General features: G+C 30.0%; 1 protein-coding gene across 1 annotated transcript in view; it reads right to left on the reverse strand.

Moving 5' to 3' along the window:
* plcb2 (phospholipase C, beta 2) overlaps window positions 1–20,589 on the reverse strand; it is a 38,743-nt gene extending 18,154 nt beyond the window's left edge. The window contains exons 1-23 of the mRNA XM_051133771.1: window positions 20,464–20,589; window positions 20,092–20,169; window positions 17,653–17,721; window positions 16,803–16,940; window positions 13,767–13,846; window positions 13,608–13,661; window positions 13,144–13,219; window positions 12,961–13,061; window positions 12,714–12,877; window positions 10,993–11,139; window positions 10,664–10,821; window positions 8,979–9,061; window positions 8,779–8,863; window positions 7,054–7,279; window positions 6,844–6,908; window positions 6,119–6,215; window positions 4,205–4,289; window positions 3,988–4,112; window positions 2,493–2,644; window positions 1,302–1,466; window positions 1,117–1,216; window positions 931–1,035; window positions 794–849 (exon numbers count right to left, since the gene is read on the reverse strand). Of these exons, the coding sequence (XP_050989728.1) occupies window positions 794–849; window positions 931–1,035; window positions 1,117–1,216; window positions 1,302–1,466; window positions 2,493–2,644; window positions 3,988–4,112; window positions 4,205–4,289; window positions 6,119–6,215; window positions 6,844–6,908; window positions 7,054–7,279; window positions 8,779–8,863; window positions 8,979–9,061; window positions 10,664–10,821; window positions 10,993–11,139; window positions 12,714–12,877; window positions 12,961–13,061; window positions 13,144–13,219; window positions 13,608–13,661; window positions 13,767–13,846; window positions 16,803–16,940; window positions 17,653–17,721; window positions 20,092–20,169; window positions 20,464–20,547 (2,493 nt within the window). The 5' untranslated portion in view covers window positions 20,548–20,589. The remainder of the gene's footprint in view (window positions 1–793; window positions 850–930; window positions 1,036–1,116; window positions 1,217–1,301; window positions 1,467–2,492; window positions 2,645–3,987; window positions 4,113–4,204; window positions 4,290–6,118; window positions 6,216–6,843; window positions 6,909–7,053; window positions 7,280–8,778; window positions 8,864–8,978; window positions 9,062–10,663; window positions 10,822–10,992; window positions 11,140–12,713; window positions 12,878–12,960; window positions 13,062–13,143; window positions 13,220–13,607; window positions 13,662–13,766; window positions 13,847–16,802; window positions 16,941–17,652; window positions 17,722–20,091; window positions 20,170–20,463) is intronic.
* Between the last annotated feature and the right edge of the window lie 3,713 nt (window positions 20,590–24,302).

The raw sequence follows: 24,302 nt of genomic DNA on the forward strand, positions 1-24,302 counted from the left end.
AATGAAAATAAGAAATGCCTTGGCAACTAGCTGAAATACAAGAATTGTACGTTTTTTATATTTTATTTCAGTTGACATTTATTTTATTTCAAATAATGAACTTTTTTTTATTGTTTTTCAAAGAACTTTTTTTATTAGTTTTAGTTTTTTTTTTTTTTTAAGTTTTATTTCAGTTAAGTTTATTTAAAATAAAGGTTTTTATTTATTTATTTTTTGGGTTTTTATTTTACTTTCAGTTATGTTTATTTAAAATAAAGGTTTATTTATTTATTGTTTTAGTTTTATTAGTTTAGTTTTATTACACTTTTTATTATTTTTAAATTAGTTTTTATTTTTATATTTCCTGTTTTTATTTTAAATTGTATTAAAATTTCAGTAATTTTGTTGTGTGTTTTGTGATTTTTAAAATATGTCTATACAGTTTTTAAATATGCCTATAGTATTTTAAATATCTTTCTTTAAATATGTCTATTTTATTTCAGTTTTAGTTAATTTAGCACATCAGTTTTATTCATGTATTTATCATGTACTTTTTTCCCAATTAACATTTTTATTTAATTATTTATTTGTTTGTTTGTTTGTTTTTTGATGGTTTTAGTTAACAATAATAATCCTGCTTGTTTTACAAAAAATGCAGCAGGTAATTTATATTCTCATTTTTCATAGGAGACCCTCAATGTTTGTACTGTACATTGCAGGTCAATCCAAAGAAACTGCTTGACTCAGTATTGCACTAATGCCTTTCGAGAGCACTTGAGCATCCATATATTATTATCTGTGCATTTAATTCTACCTCAGTCTTCGGTGGCTTTGAAGTCTTCACGGGATTGAAAAGTGCATCCGAGAAATCTAATAGAAACACAATCATCGAGTGGTTATTTGATGTTGCATTCAATAAAAGCATCTTAATGTAGGTTTGTAGGTCAGTACCAGCGAACGCAGCGGGGATGTAGTCCTTCACCTCGATGTGCACGAACAGAGACGGCAGCGTGAGCGGCATGTTGCTCTCGCTGCGCAGACAGATGTGCTGAAAACCTGTAAACGATGACAACATTTGACAAACTCATATTTATAACCCCAAAACCCCCAGAAGAACTTCATATGTGTTTATCTCACCTGTCTGGAGAGCGTCCAGAGGGATGATTCGGTGACCTAAGAACTTGCCGCCCTCCTCCTGAACCACGAGTCTGAGGTAGGCCATCTCCGGCAGCAAGATCTGCTCAAAATCACACAGACCTTCAGCATCCGAGCAGCTCAAACATGCATGTGTCATGAATGATATGAGAGCCATGAGATCTGACCTTCTCAAAGACAAAAGGCTCCTCGTTCCACTCGGGGTTGATGGCGTTGGGTGTCGCGGTCCATTTGGTGCGGTACTTGCGTTTGGGATCTTTGGGCAAACCGATGAGCTCGACCTCCACTCCGGTTTTCACGCTCTTATCCGACAGGAACTGACCGGAGTAAATCTGAACGCAAAATACAATTCACAGTCACATTTATAATTTAAAAATGATTAATTAAAATAGTGTGTGTAAATTAAGTTTGTTTGTTTTTATTTATTTATGCAATTATTTACATTCATTTAATATTTTTGTTTGTACACAGACACAATATAGCAATTATTTGCTTTAAAAAAATTACAAATATATATAAAAATTACAAGTATTGCCATTTTACAATATGAAATTTAAAATAAAATTATTATTATTATTATTATTGTTATATTAAGCTAATAATTAATTAGGTCATAAAAATGTAAAAATTAAAATAATAAAAAAAAATATATATATATATATATATATATATATATATATATATATTCACAATAATACAATACTAAAAACTACAATAATAAAAAAATTATGAAATTTAAAAATAATAATAGTGGTAAAATAAAAAATAAAACAACAACATTTTTTAGCATTTCCAAGTATGTTTTGTGGAAAAAAAATCAAATTGTGATTTTTCTGATAAAGATTCTGATTGTGGTTTAAAATGTGATAAAAAAAAAAAATCTAATTTTGCTGTGTAAAGCTGCATAATTTGGCCATAAGTAATATAAAAATGGCTATTTGATATAGTTTATTTGTTATGATTATTGAATAACAATATAAAAGTTATTTATATACCACTGTATGCATTACTATTGTAAAATAAATCAAAATGAAGTGTTTTAGAAATATAAACGTTGTCTGTTCTCTCATGACAATAAATATTTTTGTTTCTAAAAAATGTATAATAAATGTAAAAAATGTAATTTTTTTATTGTTTTGAATTAAATTGCATTATTTTTATTTTAAATTATTTAAAGTTTTTACATTTTTATGACTTAATTAATTATTTGCTTAATATAATAATAATTTTATTCCATATTGTAACATTACAATACTTGTAATTTCTTAATTCTAAATTTCTATATTCAAATTTTCAATTGTTAAAGCGTCAAACTTGAACTGTTTTTTTATATAAGCTCCAATGCATTTCTGCTTTACCTTGATGGTGAGAGTGCTGGCGATGATGGTGTCAATCCTGTCAGTGAAAGGATCGAACTTCTTGTCGTTGCGACGGAGCACGTCGTGTTTGAGGAGGTAACCCGTCCTACCGTTAAACTCAAACAGAGCCATGTTCAGCTGCATGGGGAAATCTACAGCATCAAATACAGATAACATCAGAGTTAAATGTATTTTACACCTGTAATTCTTCAGCTAGGACACTTGGTGAGAACTGACGTCATAAATCCATTAATATCAATAAAACACCAAGACAAAGGAAGAGTGAAGGTTGATGAAAAGATGAGACTTGCATAATTTGCTAATGCAGAGCCAAACCCCTTTTTATTAATTAAACAGCACATTTGCATGTTTACAGTGAAAACAAATCTAAAAATAACAATAACAAAAACATAATAATAAAAAAAATTCATTTTAATCAGTAATTTAAAAACAAAACTTAATTTTTTTTTATGAATGATTTCACTGTGTTATTTTTATTTTCAAAATGTTTATTTTATTGTGTACTTCGTATGAGTAATAAATCATTTTTATAATTATCATTTTAAATAAACTAATTTATGGTCAATAAATAAATAAATAAATAAATTATTTTTTTCTTTTTATTAACTGTTTTATTTTGTGTTACATTTTACTTAAAATGTATTTTAAATTTTTTTTATTAAATTAATTATTAACTTTCCATCAACTCGTATGCTAATGTAATGACATTCCTGTCCATTTTAAAATAAACAAATAATAAATGGACAAAACCTATAATAATAATAACAATAATAATATTTTAAATTGTAAAAAAAAAAAAAAATTTTCTTGCTTTTTTTTTTTTTTTCATCGAGTTATACATTGAATGTTATTTTTTATTTTAAAAAATTATATATAAAAAAAGTTTTAAATAAAGATTTTTTTTTATTGAATGCTATTATTTTATTTGATAAACTATTTTAATTTTACATTTTTATTATTTAATTAATTAGTAGCTTACCATCAGTTTGGGAAACCATGCTCATGTAAAGACATTCCTGTCCATTATTAAATAACAAATAATTTATGGACAAATCCTGCAATAATAATTAAAAAAGCATTTTAAATTGTATAAAAAACTTAATTAATGTATTTATTTAATTAACAAAGTGTTTCATTTGAATGTTATATTATTTTTTATTTTAAAAAATAAATAAAATATATTTTTTATGAAGTGTTTTATTTTGTGTTATTTATTAAAAAAAATATTATATTATAATATTATAATTAAATTAGCTTTTCATCAACTCATAAACACCAGTTGGGCAAACCCTTTCATAATGTAATAACATTCTTGCCTATTTTTAAATAAACAAATAATTTATGGACTAAACCTGCAGTACTTTGTTAGGTTACATTTTAAATAATTAAAAAAGAAAAATTACAAAGTGTTTTATTTTGAATGTGTTTTTATTTGAAAATTTTGCTGCCATTTGCTGGCTGTGATTTGACTCACCCATAGTCTGGTAGTTGAGCGCCACAAACTGGCAGCCGGCGGTCCAGAAGGGCTGCGGACTGTAGTTTGAAGAGTCCACACGGGTTCCTTTAGGGTAGATACGACTCATCTGCCTCTTATTATATCTACAGTCATTAGTATAGGAAAGCACTGACATCCAAACACCAGAAAACACATCTGTGTCTAATTTAAAGTAAATGTCAGAAGTAAAGGATACTCCACCCAGTCCACAGCGTTCTTAGCGATCAAGCTCTCTCCTTTGGTTTCCACGAAGGAAGAGATGACATAACTCTTGTTTTTTTCTGTATTTGGACAGAATCAAATGGTGAAAACACATCAGTATGAAACACTTAGAAAGAGGTTTAAAAATGTAATATTTAAGAAAATTATGCAATAATAATCATTTTATTTTACTGTAAAATTGCGGCTGTCTTAATGTAATCATTTTAAATGTTTTTAAAAAAATCTCTATATTTATCCTATTTTTTTTTTAGGATAGTCTCTTTTATTTTTGTAACCTGGCAACACATCCCTTACTCCAAAACAAAAACAAACCAACAAACAAAAATACATTTTTACTAACAACGGTAGCCACAGATTAATCATGGTTTTGCTACACTAACCATAGTTTAACAATGGTATTTGTAGGGAAACTGTGGTTATACAAAAAACATGGTAACTTCACTTATACTTTAGTAAAGCGGTTAATTTTCTTACGGAATTTTTTGTGTATACTTTATTTTTTATTTTTTATCTACTTCTTATCTATTTTCTACTGTTTAATAATAATAATGATAAAAGAAAAAAGCGAATCCCCACCGAAGTCTCGAACCGAATCAGATGATTCATGAATCACCACCAAAGGGGCAAACTGAATCAAATGATTCGCGAACCCCCACCGAATTCTCGAACTGAATCAAATGATTCGCGATCCCCCACCGAATTCTCGAACTGAATCAAATGATTCGCGAACCCCCACCGAATTCATGAATGATTCATGAATCACCACCAATAGGGGCAAACTGAATCAAATGATTCGCGAACGCCCACCGAATTCTCGAACTGAATCAAATGATTCGCGAACCCTCACCGAAGTCCCGAACTGAATCAAATGATTCGCGAACCCCCACCGAATTCTCGAACTGAATCAAATGATTCGCGAACCCCACCAAAGTACGGATCTCAATTAAATGATTCGCGAACCCCCACCGAAGTCCCGAACTGAATCAAATAATTCGCGAACCCCCACCGAAGTCCTGAAATAAATCAAATGATTCGCGAACCCCCACCGAAGTCCCGAACTGAATCAAATGATTCGCGAACCCCCACCGAAGTCCCGAACTGAATCAAATGATTCGCGAATCCCCACCAAAGTCCCGAACTGAATCAAATGATTCGCGAATCCCCACCAAAGTACGGATCTCAATCAAATGATTCGCGAATCCCCACCAAAGTGGCAAACTGAATCAAATGATTCGCGAACCCCCACCGAAGTCCCGAACTGAATCAAATGATTCGCGAACCCCCACCGAAGTCCTGAAATGAATCAAATGATTCGCGAACCCCCACCAAAGTACGGATCTCAATCAAATGATTCGCAAATCCCCACCAAAGTGGCAAACTGAATCAAATGATTCGCGAACCCCCACCGAAGTCCCGAACTGAATCAAATGATTCGCGAACGCCCACCGAAGTCCTGAATTTAATCGTGAAATGATTCATTATCCTTCTTTAAAGTCCCGAACTGAATCAAATGATTCGCGAACCCCCACCAAAGTCCCGAACTGAATCAAATGATTCGCGAATCCCCACCAAAGTCCCGAACTGAATCAAATGATTCGCGAATCCCCAACAAAGTACGAATCTCAATCAAATGATTCGCAAACCACCACCAAAGTCCCGAACTGAATCAAATGATTCGCGAAGTCACGAGTTGAATCAATCGGAAATGACTTCCAGCGAAAATGACTCACTCAATTGATTCAGTTTGTCTGTTGCTCTTTTGGCTTGTTTACACACACTGTCAGTGCTACTACTGGTTTAGCTCGCTAGTTTTATGACATTAACTGAAATAAGCGAAAAAAGTATGATGTTTACTATGATGTTCACAGAAAATTTGGTCTGAACTCACTGGCTGCATTCTCAAACGAGATGAATTTGTTGGGCTGTACGTAGTTGACCAGAGCTGACATCTCTTCATAGGCAGTTACTTCCTGTCCAGCAGTTCCCTGAGAGGAAATGACAAATAACATTCTCAACAGGTGTTGATTAGAAAAGAGAAGTCATTATACTTTATTTAGCAAACAATTAATTATAAATAGCAACTTGGAGTGTCTTTACTACATGGCCAGTTTCACTACAGCACACACTACTTCTCAAAGAAATTGTTTTTTAAGAAATTAATACTTTTATTCTGCAAGGACGTATTAAAATTGATCAAAAGTGGCTGCAAAGACATTTTAAATGTTACAAAAGAGTTCTATTTCAAATATTTGCTGTTCTTTTGAACTTTCTATTCATCAAAGAATCTTGAAAAATAAAATGCATCACAGTCTACACAAAAATATTGTGCAGCGGAATGTTTCTTAAGCAGCAAATTATCATATTAAAATGATTTCTGAAGGATCATGTGACACTGGAGACTGGAGTAATGATGCTGAAAATTCAGCTTTGATCACAGAAATAAATTACAGTTTAACAGATAATCACATAGAAAACAGTTATTTTAAACTGTAAAAATATTTAGCAGTTTTTACTGTATTTTGGTCAATAAATGCATTGGTGAGACTTTTTTGTTTTTTTTTTTCAAATATGCATTTCTGATTTTCTGAGATTTGAATCTTCAGTCTACCTCACCTCATCAGAGTTCTTCATCTTCTCTTCGTCCTGTTCATCGTGGTCATCATGTTCTTCACGGTCGTCTGTATCGGTTAAACACAAAATACAGTTATTTTCTGTTTTTTTGTGACATTAAAACCAGTCTGTTGAATCATCTTCACAAACACAGCAACCACCAAAAGTATTTGAACACTGAACAGAAACAGTCTAGTTCAAGGACTAGTTTACCGGTTGCATGCGGCGGGTCGCTGCCCTCTGGGTTTGCCGGAGCGGGTTGGTTTGGATCGGCGGGTTGGTTGGACTCAGAATCGTCAGCAGCTCCGTTTGCTTGTTCCGGACCGGGCGCTTTCTTGGCCTGTTCTGGTTTGCTGGCGGGTGCGCTGCTTTTCTTATTCTTGATCAGTATTTTACCCATCAGCTCAGATGGACTCGGCACCGGGTGACCTGGTTTGAGCTGAAAACCAAAAACCGTAGATTACATTAGATATTAAGTAGAATTACTACATTGGTAACACTTTACAAGCTCCCATTAGTTGATGTTCGCCAATATTTGAACTAACAATAAACCATATTTTACTTTATTACAATGTTTATTAATCTTTGTTAACGTTAATTAATAAAAATACAACCATTCATTGTTAGCTCATGTTAGTCTATTAAAAATATAAAAAAAAATATAAAAAAATACAACTTTTGCTTTTATTTGTTTTAGTATCTTTAAATTATGTTTTAGTAATGTTTAAATTAATAATAATTAAGATTAATGAATGCTTTAGAAGGATCAGTCATTGTTAGTTCATGTTAACTAATAGAGATAAGTAATGTTGGTAACACTACTATAAAGTTCATTAGTTAACAGTTGACATGGACTAAAAATGAAGAATACTTCTACATAATTTATTAACCTTGGTTAATGTTCATTTTAATATTTACCAATGCATTATTAAAATTACAAGTTGTGTTTGTTAACATTAATTAATGTGTGAACTAACATGAACAATGAACGACTGTATTTTTATTAACTAACAATAACAACGATTAATAAAGTAAAACATTAAATAAAGTATTGTTCATTGTTTCTTCATGTTAGTTAACACATTAACTAATGTTAACAAATGACACCTCATTGTAAAGTGTTACCGTAATGTTAACAAACTGATCCTCACTGTAAAATTTTATTTTATTTTATTTTATGATTCGCAATCCGCGTTCAAAGTCCCGAACTGAATCAAATGATTCGCGATCCGCGTTTTATGTTCACTAGTCCATTTAAAATGCCTTGTAAATATTTGAATTATTAGTTCATATTAAATAATAGAGTTACCAATTGTTAACAAAGAGATTTTTATTGTAAACTGTTCATTTTAGTTCATGTAACTGGTCATTATTTTTTATTTATCATTTTCAATCATATTTTTTATTCAATGCTTTAATAGTATTATTTTATTTAGAAGTATTTTTTATTTTTAGCTCATATTTGGTAATGTTAACAAATGGAAATTTACTGTGAAATTGTTCATTTTAGTTAATGTAACTAAATGAACGACACCATTTATTTAATTTTATTCTTTTATTTTCTAAAATGTTATTGTCAATTTTAAATGGTTTAAAATTAAATTTACTGGTAGTTAACATGTTAACCAATATAGTTAACTAATGGAATCTTAATGTGTAGTTAATTGTTTACTTTGTGTAACTGGTCACCATTTATTTTAATTGATTTAATTTCATTATTTTTAATGACATTTTCATGTTCATTACTTTATTTTAAATAGTCCTGTGATGTAACAAATTATATTTTTAATGATTTTTTTTTCAGATATTCTCTCATTCTCTTTCTCTCTATATATATTATATATTTATTAACCCAACAAATTATATATATATAAAAAAAAAAGAAATAAAAGAAAAAAACAAAAAAAAACAAAAAACTGTCTCCACATCTAAACTCACGGGATATTTGTCGAGTATGTCGACGAGCAGAGCGTCTCCAAAGATCGTCCTGCAGTAGTTGGCCATCTTCTCCTGCTGCTTCACTCTGAAACAAACGCATGAGCTCATTTATATCATATCATGTAAATATCAGCATTAACCTGCTGTACGAGGAGCAAAATGTGTTCATTTGTCAATTGAAAATTAAGAATGTGTCTTACGAATCAACGTGGTTCTCAAACGAAAGGACGACAGGATACTTGGATGTTTTGAAGGCACTCTCAGCAATTGCTTCAATCACGTCCTGTCAAAAAATAACACTTTTAATGACATTTTCTTCTTTTCCCTTGTGGACGTAATCATACTGAATTTGCACTTGCAATGTACTTCAAATCATATGAGTATATATGAACAAAAACCTGCAGATAATGTAATATTAATCAAATAAAAGGCCATTAAATTGCACTTGGCAATAATGTCAAATTAGACTATTTTAAAGTACATTTTAAATAATTATGTTAATACTTTTTTAAAAATAATTTTAATAATTTAAAATGTTTTAATTAACAATAACTAGGATGAATACATTCTATTTATTTATTTAATTTTTTTAAATTTATTTTATGTGGATATTTTTATTTTATTATTTTTGTCATTAGCTATTTTTTTAAATGTATATATAGTTTAAATTAATATTACATTATAGTTTTTATTAATATTTTGAAGATGTTTTTATTATTAGATTTTTCATTTTTATTTTAATTTCAGTTAAAGTTTTACTAAATTTATTGTGCATTTTTGTGATTTTTTTAGTTAAGGTTTTTAAATGTTTATATAGTTTTTTAAACTATAGTATATTATATTATTATAATATTATATTATAGTTTTTATTAATATTTTGAACTAGTTTTGTATGTAGAATTTCCATGTTTATTTTAATTTTGTAATGAGACAAAAGATTAAAAAAAAAAGCATAAATCTAATATAATTTAGTGATGTTTCTGCTGAATAAGAATAAAACGATAAATAGATCAAGACAATAAATCTAAAAAATGTTATTGTAAGATTCTTTAAAACGTAAATAAATAAAAGCTACTTTAAAATAGTAAATTAAATAAATAATACTAAAATAACATTGCATCTCAGATAAATTCATCTTACATGTTTAGATATTTGTCATTAGTTATGTTTTTTATAGTTTTAAAAATATTATATTATAGGTTTTATTAATATTTTGAAGTTGTTTTTATTTTTAGATTTTCCTTTTTCATTTTACTTAAATGAAATAAATATTTAAATAAATAAATGCATAAAATAAATACGTAAATAAATAAATATTTAAATAAGTAAATATTTATACATTTATTTATGCTTTCAATAATTAAATTATGCATTTAACGATTTATGTATATATTTCAACATTTATTTAATTATTTAATTTTGAGTAATTTAGCCCTCCATTTTATTTTATTTTATTCAAATTAGATGTTTTTATTTTAATTTTTTTACATTTTAAATAATTTTGAATAATATTTTGTCATGCTTTAAGTTGACTAACACACTAAATCACATTTTTTTCACAATTTAAATTATTGCATTTAATACAAATAATACAGTATAATACTATATAATAAAAACATTACATTCAGTTCACACTTATTCTTTTAAAGAAAATAATTTTTTAAATAAATACTCCTTTAAAAGTCTCAAGTGTGCTTCTTTTTTTTTTTTTTTTTTTCACCAGACTATTTATATACATCTGTATTTATGTTTTGATTTAGTTGAGGTGAAGTTATCACAACAGCTGCTCTTGATTTTCACATTTAGCTTGTATTGATTATAATGAGCCTCCACTGTGCATCCCATAATCACAGCAAGAGCGAGGGCTCTGATTGGAGGAACCGACCTTGAAGAGAATCTCGGTTGTCATGGTGAAGCCGTGGGTGATGATTGGCTCTTCATCCGGCGGTTTCCCTTTCCAGCAGTCGAGCTCCAGACAGCGGCACCCGGCGAGGAGACACTGGCGGTACATCTCAGGAGACGACACTCCCGTCAGCTGCCCCGCTGCACACAACATCCGCTTTATTGTGCTTGATCTATTTATTTATCAAAAAAAATAATTCTATCTGCTCAAGAAGTGTTAAAGCCACGACCAGAGGTAGTTAAAATTTTTAGGCGGGCATAAGACCCTGTTCATTGGTCTGAAAGATCAGTCCAGTGATTTCTTTTCCTTACCTGTGAGATAGGTGTTGTGGGAGGATTTGACAAAGTAATGTGTGATTGGTTGGGCCATATCATGACTTTGGGCCAGTTTGTCCAGTTTCACCACTGACGTTTCAGATCCCATCAGGTAAAACATCAAACCATCTGGAGAAATCTGACCTGCAGCAGCAAAACATAATCAAAGTAAACAAATATACAGTCACACAAGATCAAAAATACAGTTTTGTTATTTATCTAATGTGATTGACTTTACATTTATTACAGGTTGATATTTCACGATATACTGTATTATATAGTTTTTATTAATTAATGTTAATAAAATCTCTCTTTGAGATTTTTCGTCTGATATTCTCGTATTATATTATTGTATTATATTATATTATAGTTTTTTTTATATTATTTAAATAATATTTTATTATTTTTGTCATTAGTTATGTTTTAAAAATGTATATATATCTTTAATTAATATTACATTAGAGTTTTTATTAATATTTAGAAGTTATTTTTAGATTTTCTATTTTTATTTTAATTTCAGTTGAAGTTTTACTAAATTTATTGTGTATTTTTGTCATCGTTTTTTAGTTATGGTTTATATAAATTTATTTATTTAAAAATTTATTTAAATCTAGTTTATTTAATTAATATTATATTATATTATTATAATATTATTATATAATAGTTTTTATTCATATATTTAACTAGTTTTTATATTTAGAACATCCTTATTTATTTTAATTTTTTTGTTAAAATTACCTAAGATATTAAGATATTTTAAGCATAAATCTAATATAATTTAGTGATGTTTTTGCTTAATAAGAATACAATTTTAGCCAGTGGACATAAGAATGATTTAATTTAATTTAATTTAATTTAATTTAATTTAATTTAATTTAATTTAATTTTATTTTATTTTATTTTATTTTATAGCATGAATAAAACTGCTGCCAGTAGATCAAGACAATAAATGTAAGAAAATAATGTTTATGTAAGATATATTAAACACTTAAATATATAAAAACTAGAAACTATTACTTATAGTTGTTATTAATATTTTGAAGTTGTTTTTATATTTAGAATTTCCTTTTTTTTTTATTTTGTAATGAGACTGTAATGAGAATTCTTTAAATTCCCTAAGATATTAAGATGTATTATTTTAAACATAAATTTAATATAATTTAATATAATTTAATGACGTTTCTGCTTAATAAGAATAAAACTTTCGCCAATGGGCCAAGACAATAGACATTAGAATAATCATATATTTTATTTTATTTTATTTTATTTTATTTTATTTTATTTTATTTTATTTTATTTTATTTTATTTTATTTTATTTTATTTTATTTTATTTTATTTTATTTTATTTTATTTTATTTTATTTTAAAGCATGAATGCATCTGTTGCCAGAAGATCAAGACAATAAATATAAAAAAAATATTGTTAATGTAAGATATATTAAAAACTTAAAAAATACAAAAACTAAAAACTGAAATAAAAAAATAAGAATAAAAAATTAAAAAATTAAAGCTATAGAAATGTAAAAAATAAAAAAAAAAACTTGAAAAACTGACAAAAGTACATAAAATCAAACAAAATAAATAAATAAATAAATAAAAAAGTAAAAGCTAATTCAATATATTAACTAAATAAACAATATTAAAATAACACTGCATCTCAGATAAATTCATCTTACATGTTTAAATATTTTTTGATAATTAAATTGTCGAAAACTCACCGCGGCTGGCGTTGGATGAGCTCGGCTCATATTTCTCTATGAGATTCTTCACCTGATCGGGTCTGACGGGTGGAAACAGCTCCTCATTGAGACGGGAATCTCGCTGTTTCTCGTTCAGGAACTTGGCCAGCATCTCCTTCGTCATGAAACCCTTTCCTTTGGTGCTATGGAGATCATAATCAAACACTGATTAATGATCATGAACTCATGCATGTGTCAAATGAACATAAGGAGTGCATTCACTTACAAGGATGTGAAGATTTCATTGATTTCAGGTCTGGGACACAGATTCAGTATGAAGGTCTTGTACGCTGCTTCAGTGAACACGTCAGTCTTAATGGTGTCAAACTAACAACACAAGACAACTGATGGTTAAATACTGCATGAACACACTCATATACAAACATAACATAAACACAGATGCACACACCTTTCCCTTCGGGAGATTTGCTGCAGACAGAGCAGCTTCCACCCTTTTCTTGTCTGCTGGAAACATCTTAAAGATACTGAGACGAAAGAATGAGATCATTATGAGAAGATCTCACATGTAATATTAGCCTGATATAAGAAGCATGCAACAATAAACCAATTAGAATATTTTCCTAAGAGAAACTTGCATCCAATTTATGCTCACCAAGGTGGCATTTATTTGATCAAAAATACAGAAAAAATAACAAAAATATGAAATATTATTAGTATTCAGAATAGCTGTTTTCTATGTGAATATGATGTAAAATGTCATTTATTTCTGCGATCAAACCTGAATTTTCAGCATTACTCCAGTCTTCAGTGTCACATGATCCTTCAGAAATCATTCTAATATGCTGATTTGCTGCTCAAAACACATATCTGATTATTATCAGTGTTTGTTTTTTAAAAAAAGCTTTTTCTTACTTTTTAACAGGGATTTTTCCGTCTTTGTTGGTCTGCAATGAGAGGCGGACATACCTATAAAGAAAACAGAAACAAGAAAAACATCAGAAGTCTATTGGGAATATAAATCAATATTTGTCTTGTCATGACTAGTCTGAAATTGACGGCACAAATCCTCACAGTTTCTCCAGAAAGACCTGTCTGCAGGCGTTTGCTCTCATTGTGTTATATGCTATAGCCAGGATGTCATCAGCCCACGTCTGTGTCAGAAACAAACAAGGTTAGATTAGAGAAAAATGATCAATTAATCCTCTGCAGTGAATGGGTGCCATCAGAATGAGAGTCCAAACTGCTGATAAAAGCATCACAAGTAATCCACACCACTCCAGTCCATCAGTTAACATCTTGAGAAGACAAAAGATGAAACAAATCCATTACTGACCATTCTGACGGCACCCATTCACATCCATTGGTGAGCAAATAATGTAATGCATTTCTCCAAATCTGATGAAGAAACAAACTCATCTACATCTCAGATGGCTTTAGAGTGAGTAAGATCTCAGCAAATGTTCATTTTGGGATGAACTATTGTTTTAATACTTCCAAGCAATAGTGCTGCTTGGCTAACAAACCCAGCCTGCGTTTATTTCAGTTAGATGCGTTTATGCATTCAGCCACAAGAGGGCGTATGATGAGCCTCAGTGCTTTGAGGCACACAGAAATAACACTGATGTGCACTGCAGCTTATTAGTGACAGGATATGAAAATCATAAACTCATAAACCCCATTTCCCGAACCACAAAGACCAGCGGCTGCTTTGAATGGAACATTAGTCCTGATAAACGTGTGGCTGCAGTCATTCAACACTCCAGAGACACACAGATCATTAAGAGTGCATTCTCTATCTATCTATCTATGGATGAATGGACAGATAGATGAATAGACGGCTAGACAGATGGACGAACAGATAGATAGATAGATGGATAGATAGATAGATAGATAGACAGATGGACAGATGGACAGTTAGACAAATGGATAGACGGATGGACAGATAGATAGATATCTATCCAGCCGTCTGCCCATGCGTCTATCTGTCTATCTATCCATGTTTCTATCTATCTATCTATCTATCTATCTATCTATCTATCTATCTATCTATCTATCTATCTATCACTATGAATGGATGGACAGATAGACAGATGAACAGACGGCTAGACAGATGGATGGACAGATGGACAGATAGATAGATAGATAGATAGATAGATAGATAGATAGACAGACAGACAGACAGACAGACGAATAGGCAGATGGACAGATGGACAGTTAGACAATTGGATAGACGGATGGACAGATAGATAGATAGATATCTATCCAGCCGTCTACCCATGCGTCTATCCGTCTATCTATCCATGTTTCTGTCTATCTATCTAACTATGAATGGATGGACAGATAGACAGATGAACAGACAGACAGACAGATGGATGGACAGATAGATAGATAGATAGATAGATAGAAGACATGGATAGATAGACAGATGGATAGACAGATGGACAGTTGGACAGTTGGACAAATGGATAGATGGATGGACAGATAGATAGACAGACAAACAGATAGACAGATGGACAGTTGGACAAATGGATAGATGGATAGATAGACAGATAGATAGATAGATAGAAGATAGATAGATATCTAGCCATCTATCCATGCGTCTATCTATCCATGTTTCTGTCTATTTATCTATCTATATATCTATCTATCTAACTCTGAATGAATGGACAGATAGACAGATGAACAGACGGCTAGACAGATGGATGGACAGATAGATAGACAGACAGACAGACAGACAGATATAGTTGGACACTTGGACTGCTGGACAAGTGGATAGACGGCTGGACAGATAGATAGAAAGATGATATCTATGTATCTGTCTATCTATCTATCTATCTATCTATCTATCTGTCTATCTATCTATCTATCTATCTATCTATCTGTCTGTCTGTCTGTCTGTCTATCTATCTATCTATCTATCTATCTGTCTGTCTGTCTGTCTGTCTATCTATCTATCTGTCTATCTGTCTATCTGTCCGTCCATCTGTCCATCTGTCTAGCCTTCTATCCATGTGTCTATCAGTCTATCTATCCATGTCTATCCGTCTATCTATCTATCTATCTATCTATCTATCTATCTATCTGTCTATCTGTCTATCTGTCCGTCCATCTGTCCATCTGTCTAGCCTTCTATCCATGTGTCTATCAGTCTATCTATCCATGTGTCTATCAGTCTATCTATCCATGTCTATCCGTCTATCTATCTATCTATCTATCTATCTATCTATCTATCTATCTATCTATCTATATCTATCTATCTATCTATCCATCTATCCAACTGTCCATCCATCTATCTATCTATCTATCTATCTATCTATCTATCTATCTATCTATCTATCTATCTATCTGTCTATCTGTCTATCTGTCTATCTGTCCGTCCATCTGTCCATCTGTCTAGCCTTCTATCCATGTGTCTATCAGTCTATCTATCCATGTCTATCCGTCTATCTATCTATCTATCTATCTATCTATCTATCTATCTATCTATCTATCCATCTATCCATCTATCTATCTATCTATCTATCTATCTATCTATCTATCTATCTATCTATCTATCTATCTATCTATCTATCTATCTATCTATCTATCTATCTATCTATCTACTGTCCATCTATCTATCTATCTATCTATCAATCTATCTATCTATCTGTCTATCCATGCATCTATCCGTCTATCTATCCATGTTTCTATCTATCTATCTATCTATCTATCTATCTATCTATCTATCTATCTATCTGTCTGTCTGTTTGTCGGTCTATCTATCTGTCCGTCCGTCTGCCCATCTGTCTAGCTGTCTATGCATGTGTCTATCAATCTATCTATCCATGTCTATCCGTCTGTCTATCGATCTATCTATCTATCTGTCTGTCTGTCTGTCTGTCTGTCTATCTATCTATCTATCCAACTGTCCATCCGTCTGTCCGTTTATCCGTCTGTCTGTCTATCTATCTGCCATCTGTCCATCCGTCTAGCTGTCTATTCATCTGTCTTTCTGTCTATCTATCTATCCATCTATCGCTCTATCATTCTGTCTGTCTGTTTATAGATGTAAAATATATTGCAGTATGTGATTATAGTTTAAATAAACACATTTCTGAAGTATGATACCTGAGCCACTTCTTTAGCAGCAAAGAAGTTGTGATATGTGAGGTTGACGGTGTCGGGCCCCGTCACGATGGTCAGCGCTTTGGCCAGATGATGACTGTCAGGAAAATCCATGTTGAAGATGTTACGAACCTTTGGATGCTGAAAGAGGAAGTAAATTGCTTGACAATATGAAAAGTACATGGATATTTGTGACGCTTCAGAAATCAACCATCAAAATATGAAAGCAAATGACGTTTAGGAGGGGAAAGCTCTAGAAACTTTAAACATCTCATCCATGACGTCTGCTTTCCATACATGACCCATCAACAAGAACAACCCAGACTGGCAAACAAATCCGGCTTCATGCAAATGTGCATGAAGGGGAGAAATGCGAGGTCAACAGCTGTGTGTGTGTGTGTGTGTGTATGTGTGTGTGAAGTAACAAAGAAAATCACTGTATCATTAATATATTAATGTATCAAATGTAACATCTTGTTTATGTTTCTAACAGTATTTTAAAATGTAAATGTCAGAAATGTTTCTCAATTTTAAGTTGCTTTGAATAAATTTGTTAAATGCATAAATGTAAATGTACAAAGAAGAAGAGAGAAGGATGATCAGAAATGATGAGTATTTTCATATGTCAGTAGGTGATGTGGTTCTCTAATGTGAGCATGAGGTGACTGTGGTTGATGTGATTTTTGTGTAAGTGGATGTTTCTGCTCAACGCTGCAGTTTGCAAGGCAAATTCACACAAATACTCAAATGCAACAATGAACTCAAACGCAAAGGCCAGCACGTCTGTTTAGTCATGAATAAAACCAAGTTATGCAACAAAAAACAAATTATGTAACATAGATAGGGCACATACTTTAGGGAGTTTGGCATATTTTCCAGATCTTGTGTCTCTGATGGTGGCAATATCCAAAAACTCAGTTTCCTGCAGGACAGAGAGACACAGGATGTGACATCACAAATAAAGCACAGAACAGGAAATGGAATTTATGTAGCTTAAACAGTAGAGCATGATGTTAGCAATGCTAAGGTTATGGGTTTGATTCCTAGAGATTGCATCAACTGATCAAATGCATACTTTCAAGTTTAAAGAAAAGCATCTGTTTAAGCATAAATGTAATGGATGAGAAGGAGACAGAAAATGCTTAACGAATAGGGCAAATATTCTAAAAATAAATAAATAAATAAATCAAACATTATTTCACAATAATTGCATCACAATGTAATTACCTTATTGTTTCTTTTTTTTTTTTTTACTAAAACTAAAATGTAAAACTAAAACTATTACAAATCAATTTTGTTAATTTAAATGAAGTTAAAATAGTATGTTAATAAATAAATAAATAAGTTAAAGTATTAAAATTATTAAAACTTCAACTATAAAACTCAAATAAAAAAATAAACCATATTATGTTAAAACAAACAAATAAATATTAAAAATTACAATTGCAAATTAGAAATGATGCCTTGGTTTAAGTTAAAGTATTACAATGACTAAAACTAAAACTATAAAACTGAAATAAAAAAATAAACTATATTATGTTAAACAAACAAACAAACAAACAAACAAATAAATAAATATTAAAAGTAAAAATTGGAAATGATGGTGCCTTGGTTAAAGTTAAAGTATTAAAATGACTAAAACTATAAAACTGAAATAAAAAAATAAACTAAATAGAAATATAAAAAAAATAAATTTTAATTTAATTTAATTAAAAAACAATTAAAATGAAAACTGAAAATATGAAAATAAAAGCTCATTCAAATATGAATAAAATAACAAAAGATTTTAATAATAAAATATTTTATGCTTAAAATAAAATTATTTTTGGCCTTGGTGTGACAAAAACGACAAAAGCATGTTAAAAAAAATCGAATTAAACAATTAAACAAACAAACAATTATTTTTTTTAAAATAAATAAATATAAATTTTGCCTTAGCAACTAAATGACATAAAATATGCTTAAGTTAATATACACACACAATAAAATTAGAGTTTGTGCCTGGATGTGTACTGACCCAAAAATTGTTTAAGGTAAAGGAGTGATTATATAAACCTTATATAAAAGTGAACTGAATCTTTATATCCACATAATGTTCATAAGTGAAGCTGATGTTTATGAGCTCAATGTGTCTGAATGTACATTATGCTGTCAGATCAGAGCATGTTCATATCCAGCAACCCAGAATTTTCTCTGCCCACAGAAGAAGCTGAAAGAGATCTGAGATCTGACACACTGCAAACCTTCATCAGCACAAATCAATATTCACTCACATATCACACACACACACACACACACACACACACACACACAAACACAGATGTGGGACGCCTGCAGCGCTTATGAATATTATGTTTGGATGATGCCACTCTCATAACAGGCAGGGCTTTGCAAAATGAATCTAATGTATTAAAATGTAAAATATATACATAATCGTTACATTACCAAATTATGATATTCTCGGCTATTAGAGGAAAATCACTTCCCAACGGCAATCATAATGGAACAGCAGATATTGGTTGTGGTTTTGAGATTGTGGTTAAATGAAATAAAATATAACAAAACTTTTCAGCTGTTACCAAGAGAATAACTGTATGTTTTCCTTTTGTTACACTTTAAATACTAAAATATCAAACTAAATGCAATAAAATTAAATAAATGTAAAAAATTATTTAAATAAATAAATAAATATTTTATAATTGTGTTTTGGACACTGTACTATGGTAAAACTGCATTAAAATAAAATTTAAAAACAAAATATATATATTTTTTTTTAATTATTTAAAAAATTATTTAACAATAAATAAATAAATAAATAAATTTTTATTTAAAAAAATGGCAAATGGTGTTCTGGACACTGTACTATAATAAAACTGTAATACAATTAAATGTAAACATTATTTTACAAATTATTTTAAAAACATATTAATTAAAAATAAATATTAATAATAATAAAAAATAAATAAATAATTTAAAAAATGACAAATGGTGTTTTGGACACTGTACTATGGTAAAATTGCATTTTCTGGACTTGTACCATAGTATTATGATGGTGCTCTGTGAAGTACCATGTAAAAACTGTGGTACATAAATATGGTAATCATGCTGTATCATGGTAAATGTCAAAATACTTTTTTGTGAATGTAAGTGGAATTTCAGGTTAATTTTTTAGTATATTTTTGGTTGAGCTGACAAATAAAGAATAGATTGCATACAAATATTTAATAAATGTAAAACAAAATCATGTTTTCTTTGTAGAAGCAGCAGAAAAACAGTCACACTCCTATCTTACCTTGCTCTGATTGATCCAGTACAGGTAAAATCCTTTCGGGTCCATCTTCATGGTGACCGGTGTGGTTTTCTTGGAGTCCTGTCAAGAGTTTTGTATTATAAAACTATAAAATATATCTAAACATGATGCAAATGAAGAATATGAACATTAGAAATAAACACAAATCTGATTGGTGAAGAGGCCTATTTTCATTAAACACTGACAAATATTCTCAAAACTCATAATAACAGTGTTTTTACATCAACAAATGTGATCATTTTCAGCATCAGGACCAAAAGCACCTCTTGTGCAGTCAAATATGAATCCATGAACTAATATTGACTAGAATCTGATGTGTTTATACGAGTTCTAAATATGATTCCATCCACTTACTTCTTTCCATTTTGTGAACCTGTCTCCTTTCACCAGATAGTCTTTAACATCAGGTTCCTGAAGTGTGTAGCGGTTTCGGTTCATTTTGGACAGATCACCACAGCTTCAGTCCTGAACTCATTGTCCCCAGCGAGAATGAAAGACTTTGGGGAAACTCGGCTAAAATGAGCCGGCAGGACGTCCAGCCTTCGATATGCATTGCAAATGAGCGACGAGTGCGGCCCGGACCCACCCTGCTCAGGTTTACACGATTGATGTGTGCTAGCATGTCAAAAATCAAATAATATAGCAGCATAAGAATCCAGAACTGATTTAAGGAGGAGTGAAAACATATATTTGGGTCTGAATTAAGGCGAAATGATTAAATGTAAATGTTATGTATTTGAATTGCATTTGAATTTCCATCCGTTTGGATTACACACTTAACATAAACAAACTAATACATCTGTGATGCATATTTGTCAGTCACACATAAATGAAACTGGTCAGATTTCTGCATTGAAAATAATCAAGCCATAATTTATTATTAACTATTTGCATCTATTTGCATAATTTTTTCATAATGCATTTATTCAAATGGTTTAGAATCAGCATAGATCATTTCATTGTAAAAAATAATAATTTCAATTAATAAATAAATATTGATATAAAATAAATTAAATTATTAAATTCAACTTTATTATTAAATTTAAATTTGTTCCATTTTAAAATATGAACTTAATTAAAATATGGAATATGCAATATTCACTTACCGAGATCAAAACAAGTTGGATTTATTAATGATAAATATGATATCACTGGTTACTGTGTGTTTAAATCGCATTTAATTTATTAATACTACTACAGAAATCTGACCTTTTTCATTTATGTTTGACTAACAAATATGCATTATATGTAATTCAAATGCATAATCTTAAACTAATATTAAGATGATGAAACTATGTTTTAACAACATTTTGATGACATTAAAAATTATTTCTGAATGTTCTCTTTCAAAACATTCATAACATTCAAATGTTTTAAAAATGTTTTTCTTTGATATTCGAATGTTAAAGGAACATTCCATTTTGTGAATGTTACTTTTGAATGTTCTCGGAATGCTACATTTAAAGAATGTATATATAATGTTTCCATGGTAACATTTTGAAAACATTCTGAGACTTTTGAACCAACATTTCATCAATGTACTGAAATGTTCGTTCATAACTTTGCCAGAATGTTCTGAAAACATATTTGATTATTAAGTGACAGGCACCAAATTTCACCTGAGTGAACAAGGTTTGACATTATTAATGATGCATAGTTAGAATATGTAAATATTAGCATGGCTCTCATTGACAGGTTTCTGAAGGGTCTGACACGTACAGAGATGTATAGAAAATTAGTTACTATATTAATTCATAAAGCCAAAGTGAAAAATTTGAGTTCATTCAGCTGCTTAGTTCGAGTAAAATCAGCATGAAGAGATGAATGTGGCGTAGACTGAGCAGAATGACCAAGACTGTGGTTCAGAATGAAGTTCATGTCGTTTGGCTAATAGTCAAATATGAGCTGACACATGTAAATCATCATGGAGCACATTAACATGGGGCTGTTCCCAAAACTACAGACACACCATTTACATTCACAACCCTGCATGTGGAGGAGTGTTTTATTTGGCAAATACATCACAAAGATCAAGTACATATTATATTAAAAGGGGAATTGTGTTCATTAATATTTTATTTTTATGCGGCTAATGTTAGAGACAGTCTATGATCTCATAGAACATTAAATGTCTCACAGAAATAATGTCACACACAAGCACCCACACATTTATATAGCTAGATACTGATGTGACATACTGTAGACCTGAATTGCGTTAAAATAAAGGTCAAAAAATAAAATGTAATAAAAATATACAAAAAGGTTAACACACACACACACACACACACACATATATATATATACATATACATATACATATACATATACATATACATATATATATTTTTTTTTTTTTTTTTTTTTTTTTACGTTTTATTGCATATATAAGCATATCTCTATTGTCCTAAAAGACAAAAAATATTTCATTCAAATTTCACGTTTATTAAAAAACTTCAAAGCCCAACAAAGAAACTTTTTTACTTTTTTGAATTAATGAATGAATTGAATTAATTATTTATTTTTTTAAATATTTTATCTACATTATATTATTTATTTTTTATTATATGTATTTTAGTATATAATTATAGTATTTATATGTATAAACATATAAATACAATTTTAGATTATCCACTTTACACACACATATGACCTAAATCTTCACCAAAAAATAAAAAATAAATAAAAAGATAAAATAAAATAATAGTGAAATCAATAGTACAAATTATGCTGCTTTGTGGCTTTAGTAGTAAACTTTAGCTACATAAAAATACATACACACAGAAATTCAGATTTATAAAATATTAGTAATTCCCACTGGCAAAATGTCAACCAATTTCTGATCATAAATACAGTGATAAACCAACATATGTTTGGTTTAGGTATGATCATGCACCTTTAGGAAGATGTTCATTATGTAATCCAGTCTGCTTTCAGCCCTCATGACCTCTGTCTCACAGTGGCTCGGTGAGGTGAACCAGACCATCAGTGCTGGACGGCAGTGATTGGCTCTTACCGGCCAGCCAATCAGAGCAGGACATCGTGATGCAGGATTCCAAACTCTAAATCTGATTGGCTCCTGCAGGAGCAGCACTTCCAGGTGATGTGGTGTCAGTCAGGTCCTGTGTCATCAGAGGACAGACGAACATCCAGCAGCCCCTGCAGGAGAATCATCTGTTCCAATGTCACGCTCAACTGCTTAATTACTGATGGAAGGGGTCAGAGCAGTGTTAAAGAGGTCAGAGTGGTCAACTACTATTAAAAACAAATGATTATGCATGTTTGGGCCACATCAGTGAAGATGCTTTGCAACTTTATATTTAATCAAAATACATTGACATTCATTGCAAATGTTTATTCAATTTGCTTTTATCTAAAATGAGGGGAAAAGTATCATAAAAACATCAAAAAACATTAAAAATACAGTCAGAATGCATAATGCAGGAGATTGTTTATTTTAAATGGATCCATAAATTATGTAAATAAAAGAAGCATCAGAAACCATCCTTATTTCATATCAAACATTCATTGCACATTTTGGAATGATTCATCATTTATCAAAAGCTCTAGTGGTAACATTTATGAGAGCGTAATGATCTGGATTGATATTATATATTAAATATTATGTGTGTGTGTTTCTTAACTGAATTAAAGCAGTGTATATTGGAGCTATATAATATGCATATACATATATATATATATATATATACACAAGCGGAATATAGTTTGTGTTCTGATAGATTTATCCAAAACAAAATCTGGTAATTTATAGTATTTAACATTATGCATTATACTGCTTAACAGATCATTAATTGATGTACATTTAAAAAGAAAAATCATTATTGATACTTTAAATTACATATTTAATCATTTATCAGATAAACAGGATTTGGATTTTATCTAAAGTGATAATATTTTTATTTTTTTCATAATATTATTATTTATCAGTAATAAATCTAAGCCTGAGATATGATGTGTTCTAATTCATTCAGTTAAAAAAAACATTTTTAATCATTTAGCAGATGCTTATAACAATAATATAAATTTAACATATTATTTTATAATTTAAATAACATTAAATGCATATATGTGTTTATGTATGCATGTATAAATTCTAATTTATAAATAACATTATGCTAATAAGAGAAAATTTGCCATTTTTTAACATGTTTATCATTGTAATTGGAATTTTGGCA

The sequence above is a fragment of the Labeo rohita genome, chromosome 17, assembly GCF_022985175.1.
Source record: "Labeo rohita strain BAU-BD-2019 chromosome 17, IGBB_LRoh.1.0, whole genome shotgun sequence".
Lineage (NCBI taxonomy): Eukaryota > Metazoa > Chordata > Actinopteri > Cypriniformes > Cyprinidae > Labeo > Labeo rohita.